Below are 26,706 nucleotides of genomic sequence, written 5' to 3'. Positions count from 1 at the left end.
AAGAAAATTGCAGACCCAGGTAGTCTGATTTCACATTTCTTAAGTGCTGCAATCATTGTGTCAATTGATTCTGCAAAGACCACCAAATGATCCATGAAGTCAAGGTCAGTAAGCTGTTGGTATCTACAACCCTATTCAATACCCAGTCCAAACAAGCTTTGAACAATATAGGACCCACAACAGATCCTTGAGAAACGCCAATATTAACTGGTAATAAATCAAAGATTCTGCCCCATTGAGCACAGCACTCGTACCTATGTATAGGCTGGTTATGATGTGCAGCTTGCTGGGGATCCCACAAATCTTCAGGATGTTACAGAGAGCAGTTTAAATAAAATGCTTTACCAAAAATCACCATGTCACCATCATCACTGCCATTACTTTTAAATTTACAGTTCCATGTGCAGTGGATCCAGTATAGATTCACACAGGGATGTTGCATGAGATTTACACCGGATGCCCTTCCATTTATACCTGGAGAAACACACACACAGCCTCTGATCTTCCATCCAAATACTAACTATAGGGTCTATTCTGTTTAGTTCCCAAGATCTGACAGAATCAGGTGTACACAGAGTTGGCTGTGTGGCATGTACAAGGACTGTTAAATCCCAAAAGTAATTAAGATGGACAACTAAACATGCAATGGGCAACATGGTGGATGTTTTTTTTAATTTTTTAATGCAGTTTGAACCAAAGAAATCATCCAGTGGGCACAGATTGCTGGACGACAGAGGTGGAAACGCTACAATGAAAACATGAGTCCATTTAATTTTTTATCAGCTCTGTAATTTGGGATTTGTGTACCTTTTTTATGTAGTGCACTTTTATTGGTTTTTATTCTTTGATTACTGGAGTTTATTTTGTTTGCATTGCATTGATTCTTGGGAAAGCTGTATATAAATAGGTATTATTCATTCATTTTCTATACCCACCTATTCCAGTTAAGGGTAACGGTTGGTGGGTGGAGCCTATCCCAGCAGTTATTGGGCAAGAGGAGGGATTAAACCCTAGACAAGCTGGCAGTCTATCACAGAGCCACAAGACAGACAAACACATTCACACCCTCACGTAAACTCCGCACAGAAAGGACTAGGTGGGAAGTGAACCAAGGACCTTCTTGCTGTGAGACAACAGTGCTAACAACTTTAATATCTGTAGGGTGACCTTGAGTATGTTGGAAAGGTGGCCACAAATAAAATGATTTATAAGTCACAGGACCTTCGAAACTAGTAAAAAAATAAGGAGAAATAAAAGAAAGGGGTAAAAAAGTGACTTTTAATCCAGAACATACGGTAGTTGTGGCAGCTCATGTGACATTTACTGAATAATAGTACAATTTGCCTTTTTAATCCATTAAATTAAATCATCAAAACCTATAAATCTCTGGTTTTTGTTTTGTAAGGATAACTGTTCATGTTTGCGTGTGAAGACCGCACATGATGGTGAATGACTGTCAGTTTGATGACTGATTTCCCCCTTTTTAAAGTGGTGTCACATGTGGCTTTGACCCATCAGAGAGAAGACAGCTGCAGGAAAAGAAGCGAAAGATTTAAGCAGATAAACGGCGGACATGACAGCAGGGAGGATTAAGGGAAACGAGGAGCAGCGGCAGAGTTTAGGGGAGGAAAGCTTGGTGGAATATGATGAATCCAGCTCGTAAAAGTAATGAGGAGGAAAGTGGAGTCCGGAGGGATAGACAATAAAAAATACAGTCAAGCCTCTGCCAGTCAAAGTGTAAACCTATCATCTCCACGCATTCATTGCCATAAGTCTTTCAGAATGATAGATTATTTGTTAGCCTTTCATAAGGATTGTGTGCACCCCCTCACAAAGGCCTCCCAGTCTTAAATATGAGCGCAAACATGTGCATTGTTTCTATATTACAAAATGAGATGCTATATTTTGAAGGCAGATGCAGATTTGGGAGCAGACAGCGATGTAAAGCTTGGATTTGATGGTGTGCTGGGCGCTCTGGGATGGGATGGTGGTAAAGACATTCATGAGAAAACCATGTGAAGGAGGGAGACAATCAACTCCTGCTCCAGTCAGAGCTGGAGGGAGGATTTTTGGGAAGAGAAGGGTGTGAGAGCAGGACGTAATGGTATGGAAAATACAGTGGGTGGGTACGACTGCTGGGATGGCAGGGTATGTGTGTGTGTTTGGTGGGGGGGAGACCTGTTGGTATAAAAGCTCCCTCTCTCATGCATGCTCCCATATCTCCTGAGTGTCTTCAGGGAGGCCTGTGTGTGTGTGTGTGTTGCATGTGAAGGCTGCATTTGAGTGCCGTACTACAGAGGACTGATACCTTCCCAGGATGCATCACCTGCTTGGAGCAACTGTGGTGTTGCTGGCACTGTGCTCTCTATCCAGAGTGGATTCTTCTGCTTACGACAAAATCGTCACCCACAGCCGCATACGGGCCAGGAACGAGGGGTAAGTCCTGAGAGACAAAAGAGGGCAAGAGATGGCAGCATAAAGTACAGATTTTACTGTAACTGCTTTTACAAACTGCAAATTACTGCTGATTTGGTTCAAATTTACCAACCTAGCTGAGATTATTTCCATTTATATATTATGATTTTAATATTATAATAATTATTATAATTGTGTGGATGATGACAGAGATGCATTACTGTGAAAAATTCTTTTTCACAAAGCAAAAATAACATAAACCTAACTGTCAAATAATCTATCTTATAATAGCTAAGTGTTTTTGCGTGCGTGTGTATGGTTTTGATCACACAGAAACTGGAGGGGTGATATTTGCCATTTAGTACGCTTATGTATTTTGGGTCAAGGATGAACGGCGCCAAAACAGAATGTTGATAGGAGTAATATTTTTGGAAGACTACAGATATTAGCTAATGTCACTAATTACATTGTGGACTAACACGCCATTCCAGCAGGGGGCGGTAAATCATCTTTATATTAAAAGCACGAGTGTGTGAGTGCATGATTTTATTTAATAAGTTCAATGTAAGTAGTAATGTAATAGTAAACACGTTAAAAATACATGGATGGCACAAGCAAGTTAAAACAGTTATTACCTCTGCCAAGGAGGTTATGTTTTCGGTCGCGCCGTTTGTTTGTTGGCTGGTTGGTTGGTTTGCTAGCAGAATTACTCAAAAAATCCTCCACGGATTTCAATGAAATTTTTACCAGGGGTGTATCTTGGCCTAACTTAGAAGTCATTAAATTCTGGTAATGAGCCAGAACACGATCTGGATCCAGTAATTTTTTTAATGATTCTTTATCATTGCAAGATAGGGCCAATTTCAACATTTTTGCATCTAACTTCATGAAGACGGGTCACAAAGGCTGAACAAAAATTAAGTTACGACACAACAATAATTTAGCATTTGTTTCTCCTCAATGAATAAACCTGTTATTAGAAAATAAAAAAAAACTTGTGTAGTTCATGCAGTTTCTCTTTATAAATACATTTGCTGAAGATCTAAGGGTTTAACCACTGAATCTGAAACATGACGGTAGATGCGTGAAACGACATGGAATAAGTCTCTTTGCCAAAGGGTATTCCATGTGACGTCAGTGACCCTATGGTCTTTGCGCTCTCCAAGTGCTTCTAGTTTCCATTGCTGTCCATTTAAAAATCAAATGACAAAATAGAATGAATAAAAAATATAATAATAATCATAATAATAATAATAATGAAGATGATGATAATGCTAATAATTGTGTCTAGATAACAAGAACCTAAACAATTTATAAATACATTAATACAGCAATTTAATCTTAAAAATTGCATAATTAACAGGAAATAAAAGGGTTGAGTTCCTCTTCTAAAAATTGTTGAGGTCTGTGGTTCTCAAAACATTCTTGGGTCACACGCCATTCCAACTCATTATATAAGCTTTGCTTAATTTATTACCACACTTGAAAAATGTCAGCTACCGATTTTATAAACACTACCCAATCTAGAGTCCATGGATCCTCACGGGCAACACGCTAGTTTACATTATAAAATGCTAAACATTAAATGCAACCTAAATAAATATGTGGTGTAAATGCCCCATACCTTTTGAATTTAAATATTTGAAAGAAAATTATCCCATGATTTTACAAGAGCATCATGTTATTTAATTCAGTATTCACAAATTATTATCCTGGGTATTCTGTTTGTTGTCTTTGTGGGATCCTTAATTAGGCTGTAAATGTATAATGTAATTATGTTCTTTTTTATCTTGAAAGATCTGTGATGTTATGTTATCTGCAATGTTATTTCTTAAAGAAAAGAGACAAAATTCCCAAATATTTCATTAAATATAACACTGCAAGTCTGGCCTTTACTGACATATTTATGAATAAAAAAGAAAACACCAACAATGCATTTACAGAAAGGCTTTACTACTATACCTGCAATATGTGAAATAGTACAAGTTTACTATTGCTTAATTCTTTTTCAGTTGCTTTAACTACATCCATTGACTGTCAGAAGTGAACAAAGGTCATGCGACCTGTTTGCCTGATTCTGGACAAGATATCTCAAAAAGTAATGGATGAATTTTGATACATTTATGTGAGGACATGCTCCCTTACTCATAAAAGATTTCTTTCAAACATATTCATGATCACCTTCAAAGTTTTATTTTTATCTCTTATTTAAGATTTAAGCTTTATCACAAAGTTTGACCATTTCAGTGTGTCTGTAGTCAATAAAGATACTGAAAGCAATCCCAATTCTGCTCTTCCATTGTTTTCATCCACTGATGTTGATTCAAGGCATGATGGAAATTTGCGTTCCGTCTGGGATCGTTGAGTTGTAATCTGGAAAGAATTATTGTTATAAACATTTTTATTGCTTGCTTTGATGTTTTTCAGCTTCAGACCATTTGTTGAAGTAGAATAAATGCATTCCTTGTCAAGAAATACTTTACACACAGAGAGTGGTTGAGAGTAAAAAAATGTTTTTGTTTGTTGGTATTACTTTTGTATGACACCACCTCCCCATTTCATATCTTCACTCGGTTCCTCTCATGGGCGCAATTTGGTGGGGGATGGGGGGCATGTCCCCCCACCTTTTCAACCAGGGGGGATAGAATATGGTATGTCCCCCCCACCTTCTGATATATTTGTGTGTACTTGAAACATGCTGTGCCAGTCTTATGTGCAAACCATGTCAGAATAGTATCTTTGTTTCTGCAAGTTTGTATTTTTAGCAGCATTGACTTGTTTACAACACCTGTTTCTTGTTTGTCACATTCGGAATTTTCTGGGACTGGATTTGCCCAGATTTGAAACCAAAAATAGTTGCCTCTAGGGACTAGTCTCTACACATAAGTATCAGTGGACCATATGCTAATTTACTAAATTCTGAAAGTTAGAAAACCAAATCAGAAAAGCTATCTGGGACCTCAGAAAGCCCATCTACAATTATTGCTTGATCTCCAAAATCAGTCTATGCAAGCGAAATTATGTTCAGTATGAGTGTTGTCATTAGTGCCACTTCGAAAATTAAATTCATGATGTTATTTATCCTAAACTTATGATCTGTTGTTTTTTCAAACTTATACAAAAACAAATCTTGAGAAAAAAAAATACAGTATGCGATAGTTAATAATTATTAAGAGCCTGTTCTTTCATATTTCTGAATACATTTTACCACATTGCAGTTGTTTTTTTTAATGAGAACTCAACCTATCATTCTTTTTGAGTTCTACACATGTGGTGATACCTTATTTACACCAGGATGTTAATAAAATCAATGTTGGCTAGTCTCAGAATAAAGTACTTATATCCACAGTTTCAAATTGTATAAGTCAAATGGTGTCCACTTTATGGTCTTCTCAAAACATTAAAATTACTGTTCTGGATGCTCAGAATGCATCTGAGCTTATCTAGAAACCGTTGGCTTCTGGGGACCTAAAGCGGCCCCCAGACCCCCGGCCTATGAGCTTCAGCCCTGCGGGCCTTGCGCTTTGTCCCCTCCAGTTTCTAGTTCTAAATTGCGCCCTTGGTTCCTCTCATCCCTTTGGTCTCTCTTGTTCACTTCTTCATCATGCCACTTCATGTCTTCTTAACTTCTTCATCACTCCTCTCTCTCACAGACCCAATGTGTGCGCTCTGCAGCAGGTCATGGGGACCAAGAAGAAGTACTTCAGCACATGTAGGAACTGGTACAAAGGCTCCATCTGTGGCAAGAAGGCGTAAGTTTGGAATGGCATGATAATGAATAAGAACTCGGTTGGTTTTTTCTCACCAAAAAACTGTTTGCTGACAAAATTCAAATACAAGTAGATTTTGAACAGCTGGCACAGCTTCTAATCGTAGTCTACTTGTATGTCCCACAAATTAAAGGAGGCAGCTCAAGTATCTTTAGTGTTTTTCGTGCTTGGTTTTCATGGATCAATGTAACCCCTGCACTCACACCTCCAGCTGTGACCTGATCACCTCTTGGTTCAAACATTCCACTCTGTTGGCCCCACAGATTCTTTTGACCTCCAGAACTGTGTCATAATCTTATTCAAACCTCTGCATGAGCAAAAAAGATCCAACATTTTCTCAACCCAATCTGGGAGTAACTATCATCAATACTACAACTCTGGGGGAAAAAATAGTATTTTTGCCCCCAATATTTAGATGAATCACTTGGTTTCCCTACTGCACAAATATATCCAGTAATATTATCAGTTATTAAGTTGTTCACCAATGAATATGGCTTTATACACCCTGAAGAAAACCATACACCCTGAGGCCAAAGGGTGTATGGTTTTCTGAAGGGTGTACTGTAAAAAGCCATATTGATTGGTAAAACAACTTGATAACAATTTTTTCATATACCTAGAAATGATAAATGTTGTATGGTTTTCTGAAGGGTGTAAAAAAGCCATATTCATTGGTGAACAACTTGACAACAATTTTATCATATACAGTGGTCCCTCGTTTATCGCGGGAGTTTAGTTCTAAAAATAACCCGCGATAGGCGAAATCCGCGAAGTAGTCAGCGTTATTTTTTACAATTATTATAGATGTTTTACACACTTTATACACTTTTCTCAAAAAGGCATTAACATTTTCTCACTTTTCTCTCCTGTGTAAACACCCAAAGTTCAAACCTTAGTAGAAAAAAAAATAGAATGTTTTCCTATAAATAATTATGATGGATTTTAGAACTAACGAATTTAATTTTAACGATCAACCTACGAGGTTGGACACGTAAGAAATTATTAATAGTGACTCACCAGTATTACACAGTTCCTCTGACCGCGCCTCTTCGTCGTGGCACTGCTCCGCTGTCCGGATTGGCTGATTACTCGGGTGGTATGAAAAAATATTACCCGTCTGCGAAAAGGGTGTATTGCTATTTATTCTTTAGTGTTTTATCCAATCATATTGGCGTATCATTTGTAGGTATATGATAAGAGGCTATACCAAATAAATTACATTTGATTCAATTGCATTGAGATTGTTTTGTGCGGAATGGTGGGCATTACTGAGGGGATACCTCCTTGTTAACTTTTTAGTGGTAAAGCGTATCAATAAGAAAGAACTGAGCCAAAAAGTAAAACTGTAGATAATGACCGAAAGAACAAGGTCATGGATAAACGGATAAAAGTGTTGGAAATGATATTCCACTTTCCGGTGTCTGGTCTAACACTCAGGGATAGGGTGAAGAGCTTGAATATCCACAAGGGACACAGAGTAGAGCCACTGCTTCTTTACATCAAAAGGAGCCAAATGAAGTGGTTTGAGCATTTGGTGAGGATGACCCCTAGTCATCTTACTAGGGAGGCCTTCCAGACACCTGGAAGGAAACCCCAGGGAAGACCCACGATACGCTGAAGGCGTTATATTTCCCAGTTGGCTTGGGAAGGCCTCTATCCTTTGATTAAAAAAGACATTTTTAACAAATTCCAAAGTTATTTCTATCCTTTATATAAAGTGTATTAGATTAGGCTGCAGTTCACGTAAAACTAATTAAACCAAAGTCTAAAATAGGTTTGAGTTAGCAAATAGAAATAATGATGAAATTAAAAAACAATAAAATGTACTTGAGAAACAAAATGTAATCATAAATATAACAAACGTGAGTAGAATATAGACAGAAATATAATATGGGCCCGTATTAGCCATCATTAATAACATCAGATCAAAATACCAAAATACAGTTTATTCAAATCATTCACAATTTGGCGCAGCAACAGTTATTGTATAAAGACCACATATCAGATAAAAAGAAACTTAAAATATGAATAATTTAAAGTGTGCAGCCCCATAAAGTTCAAAAGCTGGCCTTCATACAGAATTTTGTATAGTTTAATAAAGTATTTTATTACCTTTTGAGAAATCCTTTTATTAAACCAACCAAGTAATAAGAAGGATCAAAACATATCCTAATTGCTGGGTTTTACTAGTAAATTTAAAACTGTAAAGCTCAGAGACTGGTAGTCTCTGGCTGACAGTGAGGACATTGTTCGGCGGCAGTGAAGGAAATCCAACCAGCTGCAGTGATGTCTGTGCTGGATTTGGGGTTGATGAAAGATTGGAAAAAGGCTGTTTGAAGCTGCTGTATGACTGCCTGCCAGTCAGTGTAACCTACTGAACTAGAAATCTCTCATTAAATTCTGGAAATACCTGAGCAGTGGCCCAAAGGGGAATTTAATTAACTATTAGCTTTTTGTTAACAATGAAATAAATGCAAATATTTGTATATATTGATGAAAGCTGTGTGAAATACTTACAAAAAAATATAAGTTCCCCCGAGAGCTAAAAGTGCGATAATCACCTGTGAGTGCTACTGTTAGATAATATCTGTGCTAATTCTTTATTTTATGTTAGCTATCAAGTAAATTTGTGTTATTTGTTTGGAAGTTCTGAGAAATATAAGTTAAGTTTCACTTCCATCATATGTGCAAGTTTCAGACACAGGGAGAGCTCCCCCTGTTGGTGAGAGCCAGTAACATTAGAAATGTGAGACTAAACCACACCCATTGTTAACACCCACGTTGTATAAAAGTGTTGTACAAGCTAGTTTGTGTGCCTTTGCAAGATGAACACTGTGAGGGACACATGCCTGGTTTTTGTTGTGACCTTTAATAAACTAAAAACGAGGAATACAGTGGTTTGGTTCTTGGTAAGGGGCAATAAATTAATTACATAAAAGAACCGGGTAGAAATAACACTACTCATATTTGGATTTGAAAGATATAACAGGATTTTAAAAGTTGGATTACGTGGCAACTAATTTAACATCCACCACAAAAAGCTAGCATGGAGGGCATTTTTGTGATTCCTAGTCAGAATGGCACCATGATTTTTAAGTATAGAATTTTAAAATATGACCAGAAAAAGTGCAAATGTGTAGATGTGTAGAATCAGTATTTTTAATAAATGTTAGTGCTCAACCATGTAAAAACAAAATGCTTTCATGTTGTTAAATTAAAAGTGAATTATTTTAATGTAAGGAAACAAGGTCAGATCTAGGCTGGAGTCATTCATGTGCTGTCTGGAAAAGTGTGGTTCATTTTTTTTCCAGCTTTTTAAGAAAGTCTTTTGGTATTTCAATCCAAAATGAAGCTGTGTAACTGGTGATGCAACAGATGAAAGTTGCAGTATATCCAGTTTCCTGAGTAAGCATTGAGCAAGGTTTGACAACTATCTACTCCAGGCAGATTTACCATACATTAAATTTGTCTTGTGCTTGAAGACGCTCCGCTGTTTGATTTCCACCTCCATTCGAGTCTCCATCAAATAGGAACTCACAACTGCACTCATCAGGATATTGAACAATCACCAGTTAGCTCATATGTGTGCATGAATGGGTGAATAAGAGGCATGTGCTTTTGTGTGATTTAATTTGTACTGTGTGTAACTTTTATTGACAGATGTAAATTGTAACAGTGATGAGACTTGAAAATATGTCTTGTATGTCAACACATACATTTTATTTCTATTATTGTTTTATTTCACAGTGCAAAAGCATTTGTATGTTGTTGTGGTTGTTGTTGCTCAATAATCTATAAAATGCCCCTGAATAATGTAGAACATTAACCTAGCCCCATTGTGCCCTGTCCTGGGTTGTCGTAACAATTTCTCTGCTTATAGCAGCAACATGTGCTCGGCCGTGCCTCAAATGGATTTGCGTTTAACACATTTTGCAAAGGCACTCAAGACAGGCTCATTATGTCCATGTCAGTGTTCATCCTATTGTGACAGTTATTACAAGTTAAGTGAAACCATGTGGATTTCTAATTCTATAATTTGCTTCTGGCACACTCAAAAAGACCTATTGCTGGCATGGAAGCAATTATCCTCAAATACATCCAACATGCAGTAAAAGGAATGAATGTACAAGTGGTTCAACTCTAGCACCATGTACACGTACACATGAAGCACTTTGGATTGAAGCTACAACTCAAAGGCTGAAACAACTGCACTTGCATTGGTGCACATAATCTTCATATAAAACAGTCACTATACCTTCCAGCATGTCTTCCGCTGCCGTAAAGCAATAAAACTCTTCATGAAGGCATCTGAAATGCACTTTATATTTTTTTGCTATATTCTCTGAGAATACCAGGGCAACCATAGGTATAATGGAGTCAGTCGAGTCAAATCAAAATCAAATCAAATCAATTTTATTTATATAGCGGCAAATCACAACAAACAGTTGCCCCAGGACGCTTTATATTGTAAGGCAAAAGCCATACAATAATTACAGAAAAACCCCAACGGTCAAAACGACCCCCTATGAGCAAGCACTTTGCGACACTGGGAAGGAAAAACTCCCTTTTAACAGGAAGAAACCTCCAGCAGAACCAGGCTCAGGGAGGAGCAGTCTTCTGCTGGGACTGGTTGGGGCTGAGGGGAGAGAATCAGGGAAAAGACATGCTGTGGAAGAGAGCTGAGATCAATCACTAATGATTAAATGCAGAGTGGTGCATACAGAGCAAAAAGAGGTGAATAAAAAGAAACACTGGGTGCATCACGGGAAACCCCCCCAGCAGTCTAAGTCTATAGCAGCATAACTAAGGGATGGTTCAGGGTCACCCGATCCAGCCCTAACTGTAAGCTTTTTCAAAAAGGAAAGTTTTAAGCCTAATCTTAAAAGTAGAGAGGGTGTCTGTCTCCCTAATCCGAATTGGGAGCTGGTTCAACAGGAGAGGAGCCTGAAAGCTGAAGGCTCTGCCTCCCATTTTACTCTTATAAACCTTAGGAACTACAAGTAAGCCTGCAGTCTGAGAGTGAGGTGCTCTATTGGGGTGATATGGTACTAAGAGGTCCCTAAGATAAGATGGGACCTGATTATTCAAAACCTTATAAGTAAGAAGAAGAATTTTAAATTCTATTCTGGAATTAACAGGGAGCCAATGAAGAGAGGCCAATATGGGTGAAATATGCTCTCTCCTTCTAGTCCCCGTCAGCACTCTAGCTGCAGCATTTTGAATTAACTGAAGGCTTTTCAGGGAACTTTTAGGACAACCTGATAATAATGAATTACAGTAGTCCAGCCTAGAAGAAATAAATGCATGAATTAGTTTTTCAGCATCACTCTGAGACAAGACCTTTCTAATTTTAGAGATATTGCGCAAAAGCAAAAAAGCAGTCCTACATATTTGCTTAATATGCACACTGAAGGACATATCCTGATCAAAAATGACTCTAAGATTTCTCACAGTATTACTGGAGGTCAGGGTAATGCCATCCAGAGTAAGGATCTGGTTAGACACCATGTTTCTAAGATTTGTGGGGCCAAGTACAATAACTTCAGTTTTATCTGAGTTTAAAAGCAGGAAATTAGAGGTCATCCATGTCTTTATGTCTGTAAGACATTCCTGCAGTTTAACTAATTGGTGTGTGTCCTCTGGCTTCAAGGATAGATACAGCTGGGTATCATATGCGTAACAATGAAAATTTAAGCAATGCTTTCTAATAACACTGCCTAAGGGAAGCATGTATAAAGTGAATAAAATTGGTCCTAGCACAGAACCTTGTGGAACTCCATAATTAACCTTAGTCTGTGAAGAAGATTCCCCATTTACATCAACAAATTGTAATCTATTAGATAAATATGATTCAAACCACTGCAGCGCAGTGCCTTTAATACCTATGGCATGCTCTAATCTCTGTAATAAAATTTTATGGTCAACAGTATCTAAAGCTGCACTGAGGTCTAACAGGATGAGCACAGAGATGAGTCTGTCTGAGGCCATAAGAAGATCATTTGTAACCTTCACTAATGCTGTTTCTGTACTATACTCAACAAAAATATAAACGCAACACTTTTGGTTTTGCTCCCATTTTGTATGAGATTAACTCAACGATCTAAAACTTTTTCCACATACACAATATCACCATTTCCCTCAAATACTGTGCACAAACCAGTCTAAATCTGTGATAGTGAGCACTTCTCCTTTGCTGAGATAATCCATCCCACCTCACAGGTGTGCCATATCAAGATGCTGATTAGACACCATGATTAGTGCACAGGTGTGCCTTAGACTGCCCACAATAAAAGGCCACTCTGAAAGGTGCAGTTTTGTTTTATTGGGGGGGGGATACCAGTCAGTATCTGGTGTGACCACCATTTGCCTCATGCAGTGCAACACATCTCCTTCGCATCATCCGTGAAGAGAACACCTCTAAAAGGGCCAAACAGCAGCGAATGTGAGCATTTGCCCACTCAAATCGGTTACGACGACGAACTGGAGTCAGGTCGAGACCCCGATGAGGACGACGAGCATGCAGATGAGCTTCCCTGAGACAGTTTCTGACAGTTTGTGCAGAAATTCTTTGGTTATGCAAACCGATTGTTCCAGCAGCTGTCCGAGTGGCTGGTCTCAGATGATCTTGGAGGTGAACATGCTGGATGTGGAGGTCCTGGGCTGGTGTGGTTACACGTGGTCTGCGGTTGTGAGGCTGGTTGGATGTACTGCCAAATTCTCTGAAATGCCTTTGGAGACGGCTTATGGTAGAGAAATGAACATTCAATACACGAGCAACATTTCTGGTTGACATTCCTGCTGTCAGCATGCCAATTGCACGCTCCCTCAAATCTTGCGACATCTGTGGCATTGTGCTGTGTGATAAAACTGCACCTTTCAGAGTGGCCTTTTATTGTGGGCAGTCTAAGGCACACCTGTGCACTAATCATGGTGTCTAATCAGCATCTTGATATGGCACACCTGTGAGGTGGGATGGATTATCTCAGCAAAGGAGAAGTGCTCACTATCACAGATTTAGACTGGTTTGTGCACAGTATTTGAGAGAAATGGTGATATTGTATATGTGGAAAAAGTTTTAGATCTTTGAGTTCATCTCATACAAAATGGGAGCAAAACCAAAAGTGTTGCGTTTATATTTTTGTTGAGTGTATGATGAATTCTGAAACCTGACTGAAACTCTTCAAATAGACCATTCCTCTGCAGATGATCAGTTAGCTGTTTTACAACTACCCTTTCAAGAATTTTGAGAGAAAAGGAAGGTTGGAGATTGGCCTATAATTAGCTAAGATAGCTGGGTCAAGCTAATCATTCGGACTGTCCAATTTGGATGGACAGTCCGAGTCTGGATTGTCCGAGTCAGTCAATGAGTCAGTGGGTTGGCAACATTTCTATTAGTAACTACACAAAAACTACTGGACATTCAATCTCTGAAATTTTATGCTTTGATAGATACAGGTGAGGATCAGTGAGTGTCCTATTTTGGGCCATGCTGGCATTTCTTAAGGTAACAATTTGCAATTATTCATTAATACGGTGGAGTGTCCTTTCCTCAAGTGGTGAAGTTTAAGTATCTTGGGGTCTTGTTCATGAGCGAGGGACAGATGGAGCGTGAGCTCGACAGACAGATTGGTGCAGCATCTGAAGAGAGAGCTGAGCAGGGGGGCAAAGCTCTCGATTTACCGATTGATCTACGTTCCGATCCTCACCTATGGTCATGAGATTTGGCTCATGACCGAAAGAACAAGATCGCGAGTACAAGTGGCCGAGATGAGTTTCCTCCGCAGGGTGGCTGGGCACTCCCTTAGAGATAGGGTGAGGAGCTCAGTCACTCGGGAGGAGCTCAGAGTCGAGACGCTGCTCCTCCACGTCGAAAGGAGCCAGCTGAGGTGGCTCGGGCATCTTTTTTTCGGATGCCCCCTGGACGCCTCGCTGGAGAGGTGTTCCGGGCACGTCCCATCAGGAGGAGGCCCCGGGGAAGACCCAGGACACGCTGGAGGGACTATGTCTTGCAGCTGGCTTGGGAACACCTCAGGGTTCCCCCAGAGGAGCTGGGGGAGGTGTGTGTGGATCGGGAGGTCTGAGCGGCTTTGCTTGAGCTGCTGCCCCCACGACCCGACCTCGGATGAAGCGGAAGAAAATGGATGGATGGATCATTAATACATTAATTTCAATAGAAATGTTGGCAGAGTGGGACATGTCTGGACTTGTTCAGGCGGGCATATGTAGACCTTTTGTTTCCATGCAATTTAGTAACACCCCTATTCCACAGGGCGCAATTCTACTATGGTTACCTATGATCCACAAACAGTGTAAAAACGGGATGAAACGGCTTATTCCGACTTGCCTCCCAACAATAGGTTTATAAAGTGTAGATCTGGCAACCCATCCGAAAACAAAAGGAGCTGTGGCTAGCTGTACGTGGCTGCGCCCATGGCCAGAACTGCAAGAAATGCTGCTTCTGCTTTAAATTTTTACCCTGATGGAGCACAATCACACAGGTTTTAGTTTAGTTTATTTATTTACTTTAGGTTTTTTTTTTTTGTTTTTTGTCTTGCACAAAGCGCATCTTGATTACAAATAAAAACAGCTTTGTTTCAAGCTGTACTCACTAGGAATGACATTCAAACATAGTTGAAGCTATTAAGACATACGAACATCCGGAAGTTACCACGTACTAGCGATAATTTGGCGAATCAGATGGAAATTTTGAAACAGCTCAAAAATTTCACTCCGATTTCAAAATTGGTGCAGATGATGATGGTCATAACTGCTACGTATACCAAGTTTGTTCAAGATTGACAAAGATAGATTAAGAAGTTATTATGGTGCTTCGAAATGTGCACCGATTTTCTATTCAGGTGAAATGTCAAGGAACGGCGCTCTGTGGAATAGCCCCATAAGCTGCATCATTATCCAATGACAAGCAGCTTAATCTAGTGTGTGCTCATGTGAAGGCCTCAATGCATGTGGCAACACTGCTGGAGGTCGGATGCTGCCTCTGTGTATCTCTTCTCTGCACACAGCTGTTATTGTGTCAAAGCACAACTAGGGAAACAGCTGCATGTAGATATTTAGGTGGAATTAACATCAAATCCCAGGAGGATTGCTTTATTAGAAATATAATCTTGGCATCAATTTTGGCCTAATCGATAACACGTAAGGTGACGAAACACCAATTAAAATCCAGCCTCATTGTCCCATGTGTGTGTTCATAGAGTTCTAAAAAGGAATACTTTACACCATCTGTCATGCTTAGTTATCATGTTACGGGATGTCATAGAATCCAATGTACATCGACCTTGTTTGACCTTTACTTTGTAGACCAAACATTCAGCACAGTCAAAACTAGTTCATGTATTAATCCTTTTATTTCAACCAATAATTTGCATCTTTTTTTTTTACTGAAATTGAAGCAACTTTATCTTTTGTCCTCTGTACAAACTGAAACTGACCTTTGTCACCATTTTTGCTGTTTTTAACCCCATAACTCTGGAACATTCAGTCATAGTTAGTCCAAACTATACCTTTTTGGAATCGTTATGATCAGACAAATAATGTGGTATAGTTTTTAACATGATTGGAGCATTTTTACATTTTGACCTCTGTGTAAATCTTCATTGACCCCTACCTGGGATGGTTATCATACATTTTTGTGTAGGTCATGGTACACTGAGGCTGGATTCTAAGTGGTACTGAAAATCCGCTTGGCCCATGGACTAATATGGCAACCTACATAAAGGGGTTTGCACTTATAATGTATCACTGCAGTTTACTCCTGAAAGAAGATGCCTGTAATGAAAGCGCAGAGTTTGCATAAAAGCTCAGTGTTTCCACAGGAAAACAGAAAGGAGGAAACCTTAAAACTCCACTGTAATCTACTGGATGTGTCATAAACTTTGAACAAACATCTTTAGTAAACAGAGTAATTCGCAAAGTGGAACCCTGATGTACTGGAAGTAATCCCTCTTTCACTTCATGGGTGGACTAGCGACCAGTTTCCAGTTGACTCACCACTTGTTTTCTGCATCTGGAAGATGTGTGGGATGGGTACCAGTAGAATGTCAGCTTCCCGTGCTATTTAAATTAAATGTATTTAGTAATTATTTGGTGCTCCAACAATGACGACTGACCATACAGTTGACTGAGCACGGGTTCAGCTGTAAAGCTCCTGCAGCGGGTTGTGTTTGCAGATCCTTGCAGCTTCCTAACAGGATGCTTCTTCTTTTTTTAACTGTTTTCACAGGCTGCTCTTTCCACCCAACAGCTAATAATGACTGCACAAAATGTCCGCTGTGTGTTAAGGTTCAGTTATGGTTTTTGGTTTTTGGTGACTCCCGTAAATGTTTGGATAAAGTCCATGTTAAAAGTGCACGGGGAACAGCAGAGAGGTCTGTCTGGGTTTCATGTCAGTGTTTATGATTGCTTCACTGTTCCATTCCATGTGTGAAGCAGAACACTGTGATCGAGCGCCACATGCGCTAATGTGCCATAATACATTTCTGAGCTCATGCTGCTGGCTGCCTAAAGTAGGATTCTCACAAATTCTTGGGAAATTATTTTCTTTTGAGATTACTTCATTTCAATCGAGAATTTCAACTTTAGTGCGCTCAAAGAAATTTAGTTCAAGCAGGCATTTCAAAAAAGTCATAGGCCATGCAAATGCATTTACACAAGTATTTGTACCGTGACACAATTTTTGTAATTTACCTCTACATCACCACAGTGGAGATGAAATGAAACACCATGTTCTTATAGTTAGACTTTCAGCTTTAAATGAAAGGGTTTGAACAAAAATTTCATATTGACTATTTAGGAATTGCGGCCATTTTTATAAACAGTTTCTCCAGTTTCAGAGACAAACTACAGTGAGGAAAATAAGTATTTGAACACCCTGCGGTTTTGCAAGTTCTCCCACTTAGAAATCATATAGGGGTCTGAAATTTTCATCTTATGTGCATGTCCACTGTGAGAGATATAATCTAAAAAAAAAAAAAAATGGAAATCACAATGTATGATTTTTTTTTATAATTTATTTGTATGTTACTGCTGCCAATAAGTATTTGATCCCCTACCAACCATCAAGAATTCTGGCTCACACAGACCTTTTAAATTTTTCTTTAAGAAGCCCTCTTATTCTGCACTCTTTACCTGTATTAATTGCACGTGTTTGAACTTGTTACCTGTATAAAAGACACCTGTTCACACAATCAATCAAACTCCAACCCGTCTACCATAGCCAAGACCAAAGAGCTGTCTAAGGACACCAGGGACAAAACTGTAGACCTGCACAAGGCTGGGATGGACTACAGGACAACAGGCAAGCAGCTTGGTCAAAGACAACTGTTATGATTATTTATTAGAAAGTGGAAGAAACACAAGATGACTGTCAGTCTCCCTCAGTCTGGGATTCCATGCAAGATCTCACTTTGTGGGGTAAGGATGATTCTGAGAAAGCTCAGAACTACACAGGAGGACCTGGTCAATGACCTGAAGAGAGCTGGGACCACAGTCACAAAGATTACATTAGTAACACATGATGCTGTCATGGTTTAAAATCCTGCAGGGCAGCAAGGTTCCCCTTGCTCAAGCCAGCACATGTCCAGGCCCGTTTGAAGTTCACCAGTGACCATCTGGATGATCCAGAGGAGGCATGGGAGAAGGTCATGTGGTCAGATGGGACCAAAATAGAGCTTTTTGGAATAAACTCCACTTACCATGTTTAGAGGATCAGAACAACCCCAAGAAAACCATCCCAACCGTGAAGCTTGTGGGTGGAAACATCATACTCTGGGGTGCTCTTCTGCAAAGGGGACAGGATGACTGCACCGTATTGAAAGGAGGATGGATGGGGTCATGTATTGTGAGATTTTGGCAAACAACCTCCTTCCCTCAGTAAAAGCATTGAAGATGGGTCATGGCTGGGTCTTCCATGCATGACAATGACCCCAAACACACAGCCAGGGCAACTAAGGAAGGGCGCCGTAAGAAGCATTTCAAGATCCTGGAGTGGCCTGGCCGGTCTTCAGACCTGAACTCAATAGAAAATCTTTGGAGGGAGCTGAAACTCCAAACCTGAAAGATTTGGAGAAGATTTGTATAGAGGAGTGGACCAAAATTGTGTGTGTGTGTGTGTGTGTGTGTGTGTGTGTGTGTGTGTGTGTGTGTGTGTGTGTGTGTGTGTGTGTGTGTGTGTGTGTGTGTGTGTGTGTGTGTGTGTGTGTGTGAAAACTTGGTCAAGAACTACAGGAAACATTTGACCTCTGTAATTGCAAACAAAGGCTACTGTACCAAATATTAACATTGATTTTCATAGGTGTTTATTTGCAGCAGTAACATACAAATAAATTATTAAAAAAATAATACATTGTGATTTCCGGAATTTTTTTTTTTTTTAGATTATGTCTCTCACAGTGAACATGAACCTAAGATGAAAATTTAAGACCCCTCCATGATTTCTAAGTGGGAGAACTTGCAAAATCGCAGGTTGTTCAAATACTTATTTTCCTCACTGTAAATACAAGGTCAGGTCTGGATGAAGGAGCTGGCACCAGCCATCACCACATCCACTACACCCATCCAGGAAGAGAACTGGTCCATCCCCATCTCTCAAAAGTCTATCTGCTGCAGCCAGGTGAACCGTGGGTGTGGCCTTCACCTACCATCGAGGTCGTCAACATTGCGGCAACTACATGCTGGATTATGCATAGATTATGCAGTGAATAATTCTAATCTTAATCTCTCAAGTAACTATTCATTTGACAACAAACTCAATCCAGTGGTACCCAAGGATGGTCAATACATAGAGACCTACAGCACCAAAGACAACCAGTCATCACTGGTTAAAGTGCAATTCTTGCAACCGTATAGTAAATCAGGAAGCATCAGGAACTTAAAGACTTGGACGTTCTTTCTCCTGCAACAGTGGATGGAACAGCAGATCTCTGGATCTCCATTGTGACGTTCTAGCTTCAGAAGACAGGGCTCAAAAAGTACTGCTTCCTCGGGTGTAGATGCTGCCATTGGCTGACTTCTAGGAGATTGCTGATGGCCAGTCAGCAGCTCTAATTCTTCAAGGATTGTCTACTGAATGGTAACCAAAGAGCTTTCAGAAAGAATTGACAATTGTGCTTGAATAGCTGTTAAGCATGACCCTTAAGGGAAGGGCCCAATGCTGAGGTCTCCATGGGGTCTATCGCTGGCCAGATTGTAATGTAAAGGATCAACGCAAGAACCTCAAAGCAACAAATCACATAATAAATATATTGTCATGTGTAAAGGTTTTAAACCCATTTGGTGCAAAATTTTCTGTTATTACGTATGCAACCATCGTTCCCCAGCTGTGCTGCCAGTTAAGAGATTGTGAAGAAATGTCACTGCAGATCTTTCGATAAAGAGATTATTGAATAGATGTTAATATGTGTTTCACATCAAAAATAGCCGTCTGAGGTGGGCTGAGCATCTAATAAGGATGCTACCTGGTCGTATCCCTAGGGAGGTCTTCTATCAATCAATCAATCAATTTTATTTATATAGCGCCAAATCACAACAAACAGTTGCCCCAAGGCGCTTTATATTGTAAGGCAAAAGCCATACAATAATTACGTAAAAACCCCAACAGTCAAAACGACCCCCTGTGAGCAAGCACTTGGCGACAGTGGGAAGGAAAAACTCCCTTTTAACAGGAAGAAACCTCCAGCAGAACCAGGCTCAGGGAGGGGCAGTCTTCTGCTGTGACTTGTTGGGGCTGAGGGAGAGAACCAGGAAAAAGACATGCTGTGGAGGGGAGCAGAGATCAATCACTAATGATTAAATGCAGAGTGGTGCATACAGAGCAAAAAGAGAAAGAAACACTCAGTGCATCATGGGAACCCCCCAGCAGTCTAAGTCTATAGCAGCATAACTAAGGGATGGTTCAGGGTCACCTGATCCAGCCCTAACTATAAGCTTTAGCAAAAAGGAAAGTTTTAAGCCTAATCTTAAAAGTAGAGAGGGTGTCTGTCTCCCTGATCTGAATTGGGAGCTGGTTCCACAGGAGAGGAGCCTGAAAGCTGAAGGCTCTGCCTCCCATTCTACTCTTACAAACCTTAGGAACTACAAGTAAGCCTGCAGTCTGAGAGCAAAGCACTCTATTGGGGTGATATGGTACTATGAGGTCCCTAAGATAAGATGGGACCTGATTATTCAAAACCTTATAAGTAAGAAGAAGAATTTTAAATTCTATTCTAGAATTAACAGGAAACCAATGAAGAGAGACCAATATGGGTGAGATATGCTCTCTCCTTCTAGTCCCTGTTAGTACTCTAGCTGCAGCATTTTGAATTAACTGAAGGCTTTTCAGGGAACTTTTAGGACAACCTGATAATAATGAATTACAGTAGTCCAGCCTAGAGGAAATAAATGCATGAATTAGTTTTTCAGCATCACTCTGAGACAAGACCTTTCTAATTTTAGAGATATTGCGTAAATGCAAAAAAGCAGTCCTACATATTTGTTTAATATGCGCTTTGAATGACATATCCTGATCAAAAATGACTCCAAGATTTCTCACAGTATTACTAGAGGTCAGGGTAATGCCATCCAGAGTAAGGATCTGGTTAGACACCATGTTTCTAAGATTTGTGGGGCCAAGTACAATAACTTCAGTTTTATCTGAGTTTAAAAGCAGGAAATTAGAGGTCATCCATGTCTTTATGTCTGTAAGACAATCCTGCAGTTTAGCTAATTGGTGTGTGTCCTCTGGCTTCATGGATAGATAAAGCTGAGTATCATCTGTGTAACAATGAAAATTTAAGCAATGTCGTCTAATAATACTGCCTAAGGGAAGCATGTATAAAGTGAATAAAATTGGTCCTAGCACAGAACCTTGTGGAACTCCATAATTAACCTTAGTCTGTGAAGAAGATTCTCCATTTACATGAACAAATTGTAATCTATTAGATAAATATGATTCAAACCACCGCAGCGCAGTGCCTTTAATACCTATGGCATGCTCTAATCTCTGTAATAAAATTTTATGGTCAACAGTATCAAAAGCAGCACTGAGGTCTAACAGAACAAGCACAGAGATGAGTCCACTGTCTGAGGCCATAAGAAGATCATTTGTAACCTTCACTAATGCTGTTTCTGTACTATGATGAATTCTGAAACCTGACTGAAACTCTTCAAATAGACCATTCCTCTGCAGATGATCAGTTAGCTGTTTTACAACTACCCTTTCAAGAATTTTTGAGAGAAAAGGAAGGTTGGAGATTGGCCTATAATTAGCTAAGATAGCTGGGTCAAGTGATGGCTTTTTAAGTAATGGTTTAATTACTGCCACCTTAAAAGCCTGTGGTAAATAGCCAACTAACAAAGATAGATTGATCATATTTACGATCGAAGCATTAAATAATGGTAGGGCTTCCTTGAGCAGCCTGGTAGGAATGGGGTCTAATAGACATGTTGATGGTTTGGATGAAGTAACTAATGAAAATAACTCAGACAGAACAATCTGAGAGAAAGAGTCTAACCAAATACCGGCATCACTGAAAGCAGCCAAAGATAACGATACGTCTTTGGGATGGTTATGAGTAATTTTTTCTCTAATAGTTAAAATTTTATTAGCAAAGAAAGTCATGAAGTCATTATAGTTAAAGTTAAAGGAATACTCGGCTCAATAGAGCTCTGACTCTTTGTCAGCCTGGCTACAGTGCTGAAAAGAAACCTGGGGTTGTTCTTATTTTCTTCAATTAGTGATGAGTAGTAAGATGTCCTAGCTTTACGGAGGGCTTTTTTTTTATAGAGCAACAGACTCTTTTTCCAGGCTAAGTGAAGATCTTCTAAATTAGTGAGACGCCATTTCCTCTCCAACTTACGGGTTATCTGCTTTAAGCTGCGAGTTTGTGAGTTATACCACGGAGTCAGGCACTTCTGATTTAAAGCTCTCTTTTTCAGAGGAGCTACAGCATCCAAAGTTGTCTTCAATGAGGATGTAAAACTATTGATGAGATACTCTATCTCACTTACAGAGTTTAGGTAGCTACTCTGCACTGTGTTGGTATATGGCATTAGAGAACATAAAAAAGGAATCATATCCTTAAACCTAGTTACAGCGCTTTCTGAAAGACTTCTAGTGTAATGAAACTTATTCCCCACTGCTGGGTAGTCCATCAGAGTAAATGTAAATGTTATTAAGAAATGATCAGACAGAAGGGAGTTTTCAGGGAATACTGTTAAGTCTTCAATTTCCATACCATAAGTCAGAACAAGATCTAAGATATGATTAAAGTGGTGGGTGGACTCATTTACATTTTGAGCAAAGCCAATTGAGTCTAATAATAGATTAAATGCAGTGTTGAGGCTGTCATTCTCAGCATCTGTGTGGATGTTAAAATCGCCCACTATAATTATCTTATCTGAGCTAAGCACTAAGTCAGACAAAAGGTCTGAAAATTCACAGAGAAACTCACAGTAACGACCAGGTGGACGATAGATAATAACAAATAAAACTGGTTTTTGGGACTTCCAATTTGGATGGACAAGACTAAGAGTCAAGCTTTCAAATGAATTAAAGCTCTGTCTGGGTTTTTGATTAATTAATAAGATGGAATGGAAGATTGCTGCTAATCCTCCGCCTCGGCCCATGCTACGAGCATTCTGGCAGTTAGTGTGACTCGGGGGTGTTGACTCATTTAAACTAACATATTCATCCTGCTGTAACCAGGTTTCTGTAAGGCAGAATAAATCAATATGTTGATCAATTATTATATCATTTACTAACAGGGACTTAGAAGAGAGAGACCTAATGTTTAATAGACCACATTTAACTGTTTTAGTCTGTGGTGCAGTTGAAGGTGCTATATTATTTTTTCTTTTTGAATTTTTATGCTTAAATAGATTTTTACTGGTTATTGGTGGTCTGGGAGCAGGCACCGTCTCTACGGGGATGGGGTAATGAGGGGATGGCAGGGGGAGAGAAGCTGCAGAGAGGTGTGTAAGACTACAACTCTGCCGATTCAATGTTAATTTTAGTGACCTCCGATTGGCGTAACCGGGTGTCATTACTGCCGACGTGAATTACAATCTTACCAAATTTACGCTTCGCCTTAGCCAGCAGTTTCAAATTTCCTTCAATGTCGCCTGCTCTGGCCCCGGAAGACAATTGACTATGGTTGCTGGTGTCGCTAACTTCACATTTCTAAAAACAGAGTCGCCAATAACCAGAGTTTGATCCTCGGTGGGTGTGTCGCTGACTGGGGAAAAAACGGTTAGAAATGTGAACGGGTTGGTGGTGTACACGGGGCTTCTGTTTAGAACTACGCTTCCTCCTCACAGTCACCCAGTCGGCCTGCTTTCCCGGCTGCTCGGGATCTGCCAGAGGGAAACTAACGGCGGCTAAGCTACCTTGGTCCGCACCGACTACAGGGGCCTGGCTAGCTGTAGAATTTTCCACGGTGCGGAGCCGAGTCTCCAATTCACCCAGCCTGGCCTCCAAAGCTACGAATAAGCTACACTTATTACAAGTACCATTACTGCTAAAGGAGGCCGAGGAATAACTAAACATTTCACACCCAGAGCAGAAAAGTGCAGGAGAGACAGGAGAAGCCGCCATGCTAAACTGGCTAAGAGCTAGTAGCTGCGCTAAGCTAGCGGATTCCTAAAAACACACAAAGTGAATAATGTGTAAATAATTTAGAGGTGATTCAGCAGAGGGAGTGCTTTAGTTAAGGCACGTGAAGATTACACTGTGAAACAAATCGTTATCTAGGTAACTAGATCAATCTAACTGTGCAGATTAAACAGCTAACAGATACAGCAAAACACCGCTGTGCTCCGGAACAGGAAGTGATACAATACCGCAGTCACATCCTACTGGGAGGAGGCCCTGGGGAAGACCATCCAGTATGCTGGATGGAGTACATCTCTCAGATGGCTTTGGAACACCTTGGGATCCTAATGAAAGAGTTATAGGGCTTGGCTGAGGATAGGAAAGTGTGGGATGAGCTACTTAGCTGATTGCCACTGCGACCTGGACCCAGATAAATGGCAGAAAATGACTTAATCATCAACAGGTATCTAGTTATCACTCTGTTATGACTCACAGCTTGCTCATACGATTAAGAATATACAATTTTTTTTCCAACTTTATTTATTGAACATTTTTAAATTGAACCCAACATATAGCACAAAACAGTTTAAACATTAATTCAGTTTTCAAAAATTGCTACATGTCAAAAACCCACCCACCCACCTCCCCCCTCTAAAGGCCAAATAGACACCCATCACAAAAAAAAAAAAAAATACATCAATTCTAATCATCCTCCAAAACGTATAATACAATATTCAGTGAGTCGATATATTGTAAAAAAGGAAAGTTTTAACAGAGCCATTAATTGAAAACCTCAGCTTCTCTAATTTAAGGTTGTAAAGTACTTCGCGAACCCAGCGGACATGTGAAGGGGCATGGGGCAATTTCCAATTCAAAAGAATCAGCCTCCGGGCCAGAAGCGTAGTGAACGCCAGGGCCCGTTTAAGTGCTTTTGGCAGGCCCGAAATAGGAAAATACCAAAGATTGCTGAAATGGAATTGGGGGTAATAGTGCAGTGATAGCCCCTACTCAGCACATCAAAAACGTATGTCCAAAATGGTCCCAGCTTGGAACATAGCCAAAACATATGTGTGTGATTTGCTGGTGTTATATTGCATTTGTCACAAGTATCGCTCACAGAGTGAAACATTTTTGCCAATCTCGCCTTTGTATAGTGAACCCTAAAAAAGACCTTGCATTGGATCAATCTATGTCGGGAACAAATAGATGATGCATGAATAAGAGACAAAGCAGATTTCCACTGTTGCTCAGTAAGTGTAATGTTAAGGCTTTCCTCCCATGCATTCTTGATTGCATTGAGGGACGCTGAAGATGCTGACCAGAAAGACTTATACAAAACCGAGATACATCCTTTAGCTAATGGATCTGTAGAGAGTAGGGCTTCTAATAAGGTTTCTGGAGGACGTTTCGGAAAATGTGGGAATATTTTTTTAACAAAGGCCCTGATCTGAAAAAAATGGAAAAGATGACTATTTGGGAGGTTATAAGTAGCAGACAGTTGTTCGAATGATGAAAATATATTGCCTATGTATAAGTCATTCACTGAATTTATACCATTACTGTGCCAGGCCCGGAATGCTGGATCAGTTCTAGATGGTAAGAATATATACAAAATTTTTAATAATGCCCCCCCCACCAAGGCAAAAAAACAAACAAACCATAAAACAAACTGTGACATTTATGGTAATAGTGTCAAAGCAGTGACAAAAGCAGTGTTGACAACACCAAAAACGCTGACAGAGACACTACCCAGATTTCTGTTATTCATTTATCTATTTGATGGCTCACAGGTCTGACATGTTCCTGTTGTCTTTGGCAGGGTGGTTCTGTATGAGTGCTGTCCAGGCTACATGAAGCTGGAAGGCATGAGAGGATGCCCTGCAGGTCAGCAGCTCACACCACACCTCATCTTGTGTAAATATGATATGCATTGTGTGCCAACTATTCATAACTTTGCTTCCACTGAAGCTCTACAAAGGGTTATTCTGGCTATCCAAACATGCAGTGGTCAAATGACTAACTCTCTTTCAACATTCCTGATAAAACAATGGAATTAACACTTGGAAACTGTAAGTATTCACAAATACGTTCTCTGAGCATTAGCCATACTTATGCTTTCTCCCTGCAGTGGCTCCCATTGACCATGTGTATGGCACGCTGGGACTTGTTAAAGCTACGACCACACAGCAATACGCTGACATGTCCAAACTGAGAGAGGAAATTGAAGGCAAAGGCTCCTTTACCATGTTTGCTCCTAGCAATGATGCCTGGGAGCAGCTGGAACCTGTAAGTGGAGCAGAAGTCCCACAAGACCATGAATGAAGTCATTTGTGCTTGTTGACTGATGATGTCACCTCTCCAGGCGATGCGGTCTGCACTTGTGAGCAACGTGAACATTGAGCTGTACAACGCTCTTCACTTCCACATGGTGAACTACCGTCTGGTGACCAAGGACATGAAGAACGGCATGACTGTCATGTCCATGTACAATGACCTGGGCCTTCACATAAACCACTATCCCAATGGGGTCAGTTTCTCAAAAAATATTGAGACATAATCATTACAGTACATGCATACATTTGTCAAAGTGACGTAATAGGTTGTAAAATGGTACAAAAGAAATAAAAAAAACATCAAAATAGCAAATAGTGTAATGTAAAACATGCAGGCATAAACAACAAAACAAAAATAAATATCTGATAAGAATACCCTTTAATTTTTTTATTTATTTATTTTTTATTCCATGTTTGTTTTATTCCATCCCACTATTCCATGTTTAAAGAACATCATCTTGATGACTTGGTCATTTTTCATTGATTGTTTTGTGGAATCATGCATATGGCTGTAAACCTGCAAAGTAATAAGGATTGTATTATGTAATTTTTTTATCTGCTACGTTTTAAAATGAAAGAAAAAAAAACTTCTAGTATTTGT

General features: G+C 39.8%; 1 protein-coding gene across 2 annotated transcripts in view; it reads left to right on the top strand.

Annotated features, from left to right (window-relative positions):
• The first annotated feature begins 2,210 nt into the window (after positions 1 to 2,210).
• LOC117517303 (periostin-like) overlaps positions 2,211 to 26,706 on the top strand; it is a 52,579-nt gene continuing 28,083 nt past the window's right edge. The window contains exons 1-5 of one of the 2 annotated variants that reach the window (XM_034178281.1): positions 2,211 to 2,436; positions 6,069 to 6,167; positions 25,592 to 25,656; positions 25,901 to 26,058; positions 26,135 to 26,299. In XM_034178281.1, the coding sequence (XP_034034172.1) occupies positions 2,318 to 2,436; positions 6,069 to 6,167; positions 25,592 to 25,656; positions 25,901 to 26,058; positions 26,135 to 26,299 (606 nt within the window). In that variant the 5' untranslated portion in view covers positions 2,211 to 2,317. The remainder of the gene's footprint in view (positions 2,437 to 6,068; positions 6,168 to 25,591; positions 25,657 to 25,900; positions 26,059 to 26,134; positions 26,300 to 26,706) is intronic. The other variant, XM_034178282.1, reaches the window with a different exon arrangement.

The sequence above is a fragment of the Thalassophryne amazonica genome, chromosome 9, assembly GCF_902500255.1.
Source record: "Thalassophryne amazonica chromosome 9, fThaAma1.1, whole genome shotgun sequence".
Classification (NCBI taxonomy): domain Eukaryota; kingdom Metazoa; phylum Chordata; class Actinopteri; order Batrachoidiformes; family Batrachoididae; genus Thalassophryne; species Thalassophryne amazonica.
This window is presented reverse-complemented; position numbering and strand designations above follow the sequence as displayed.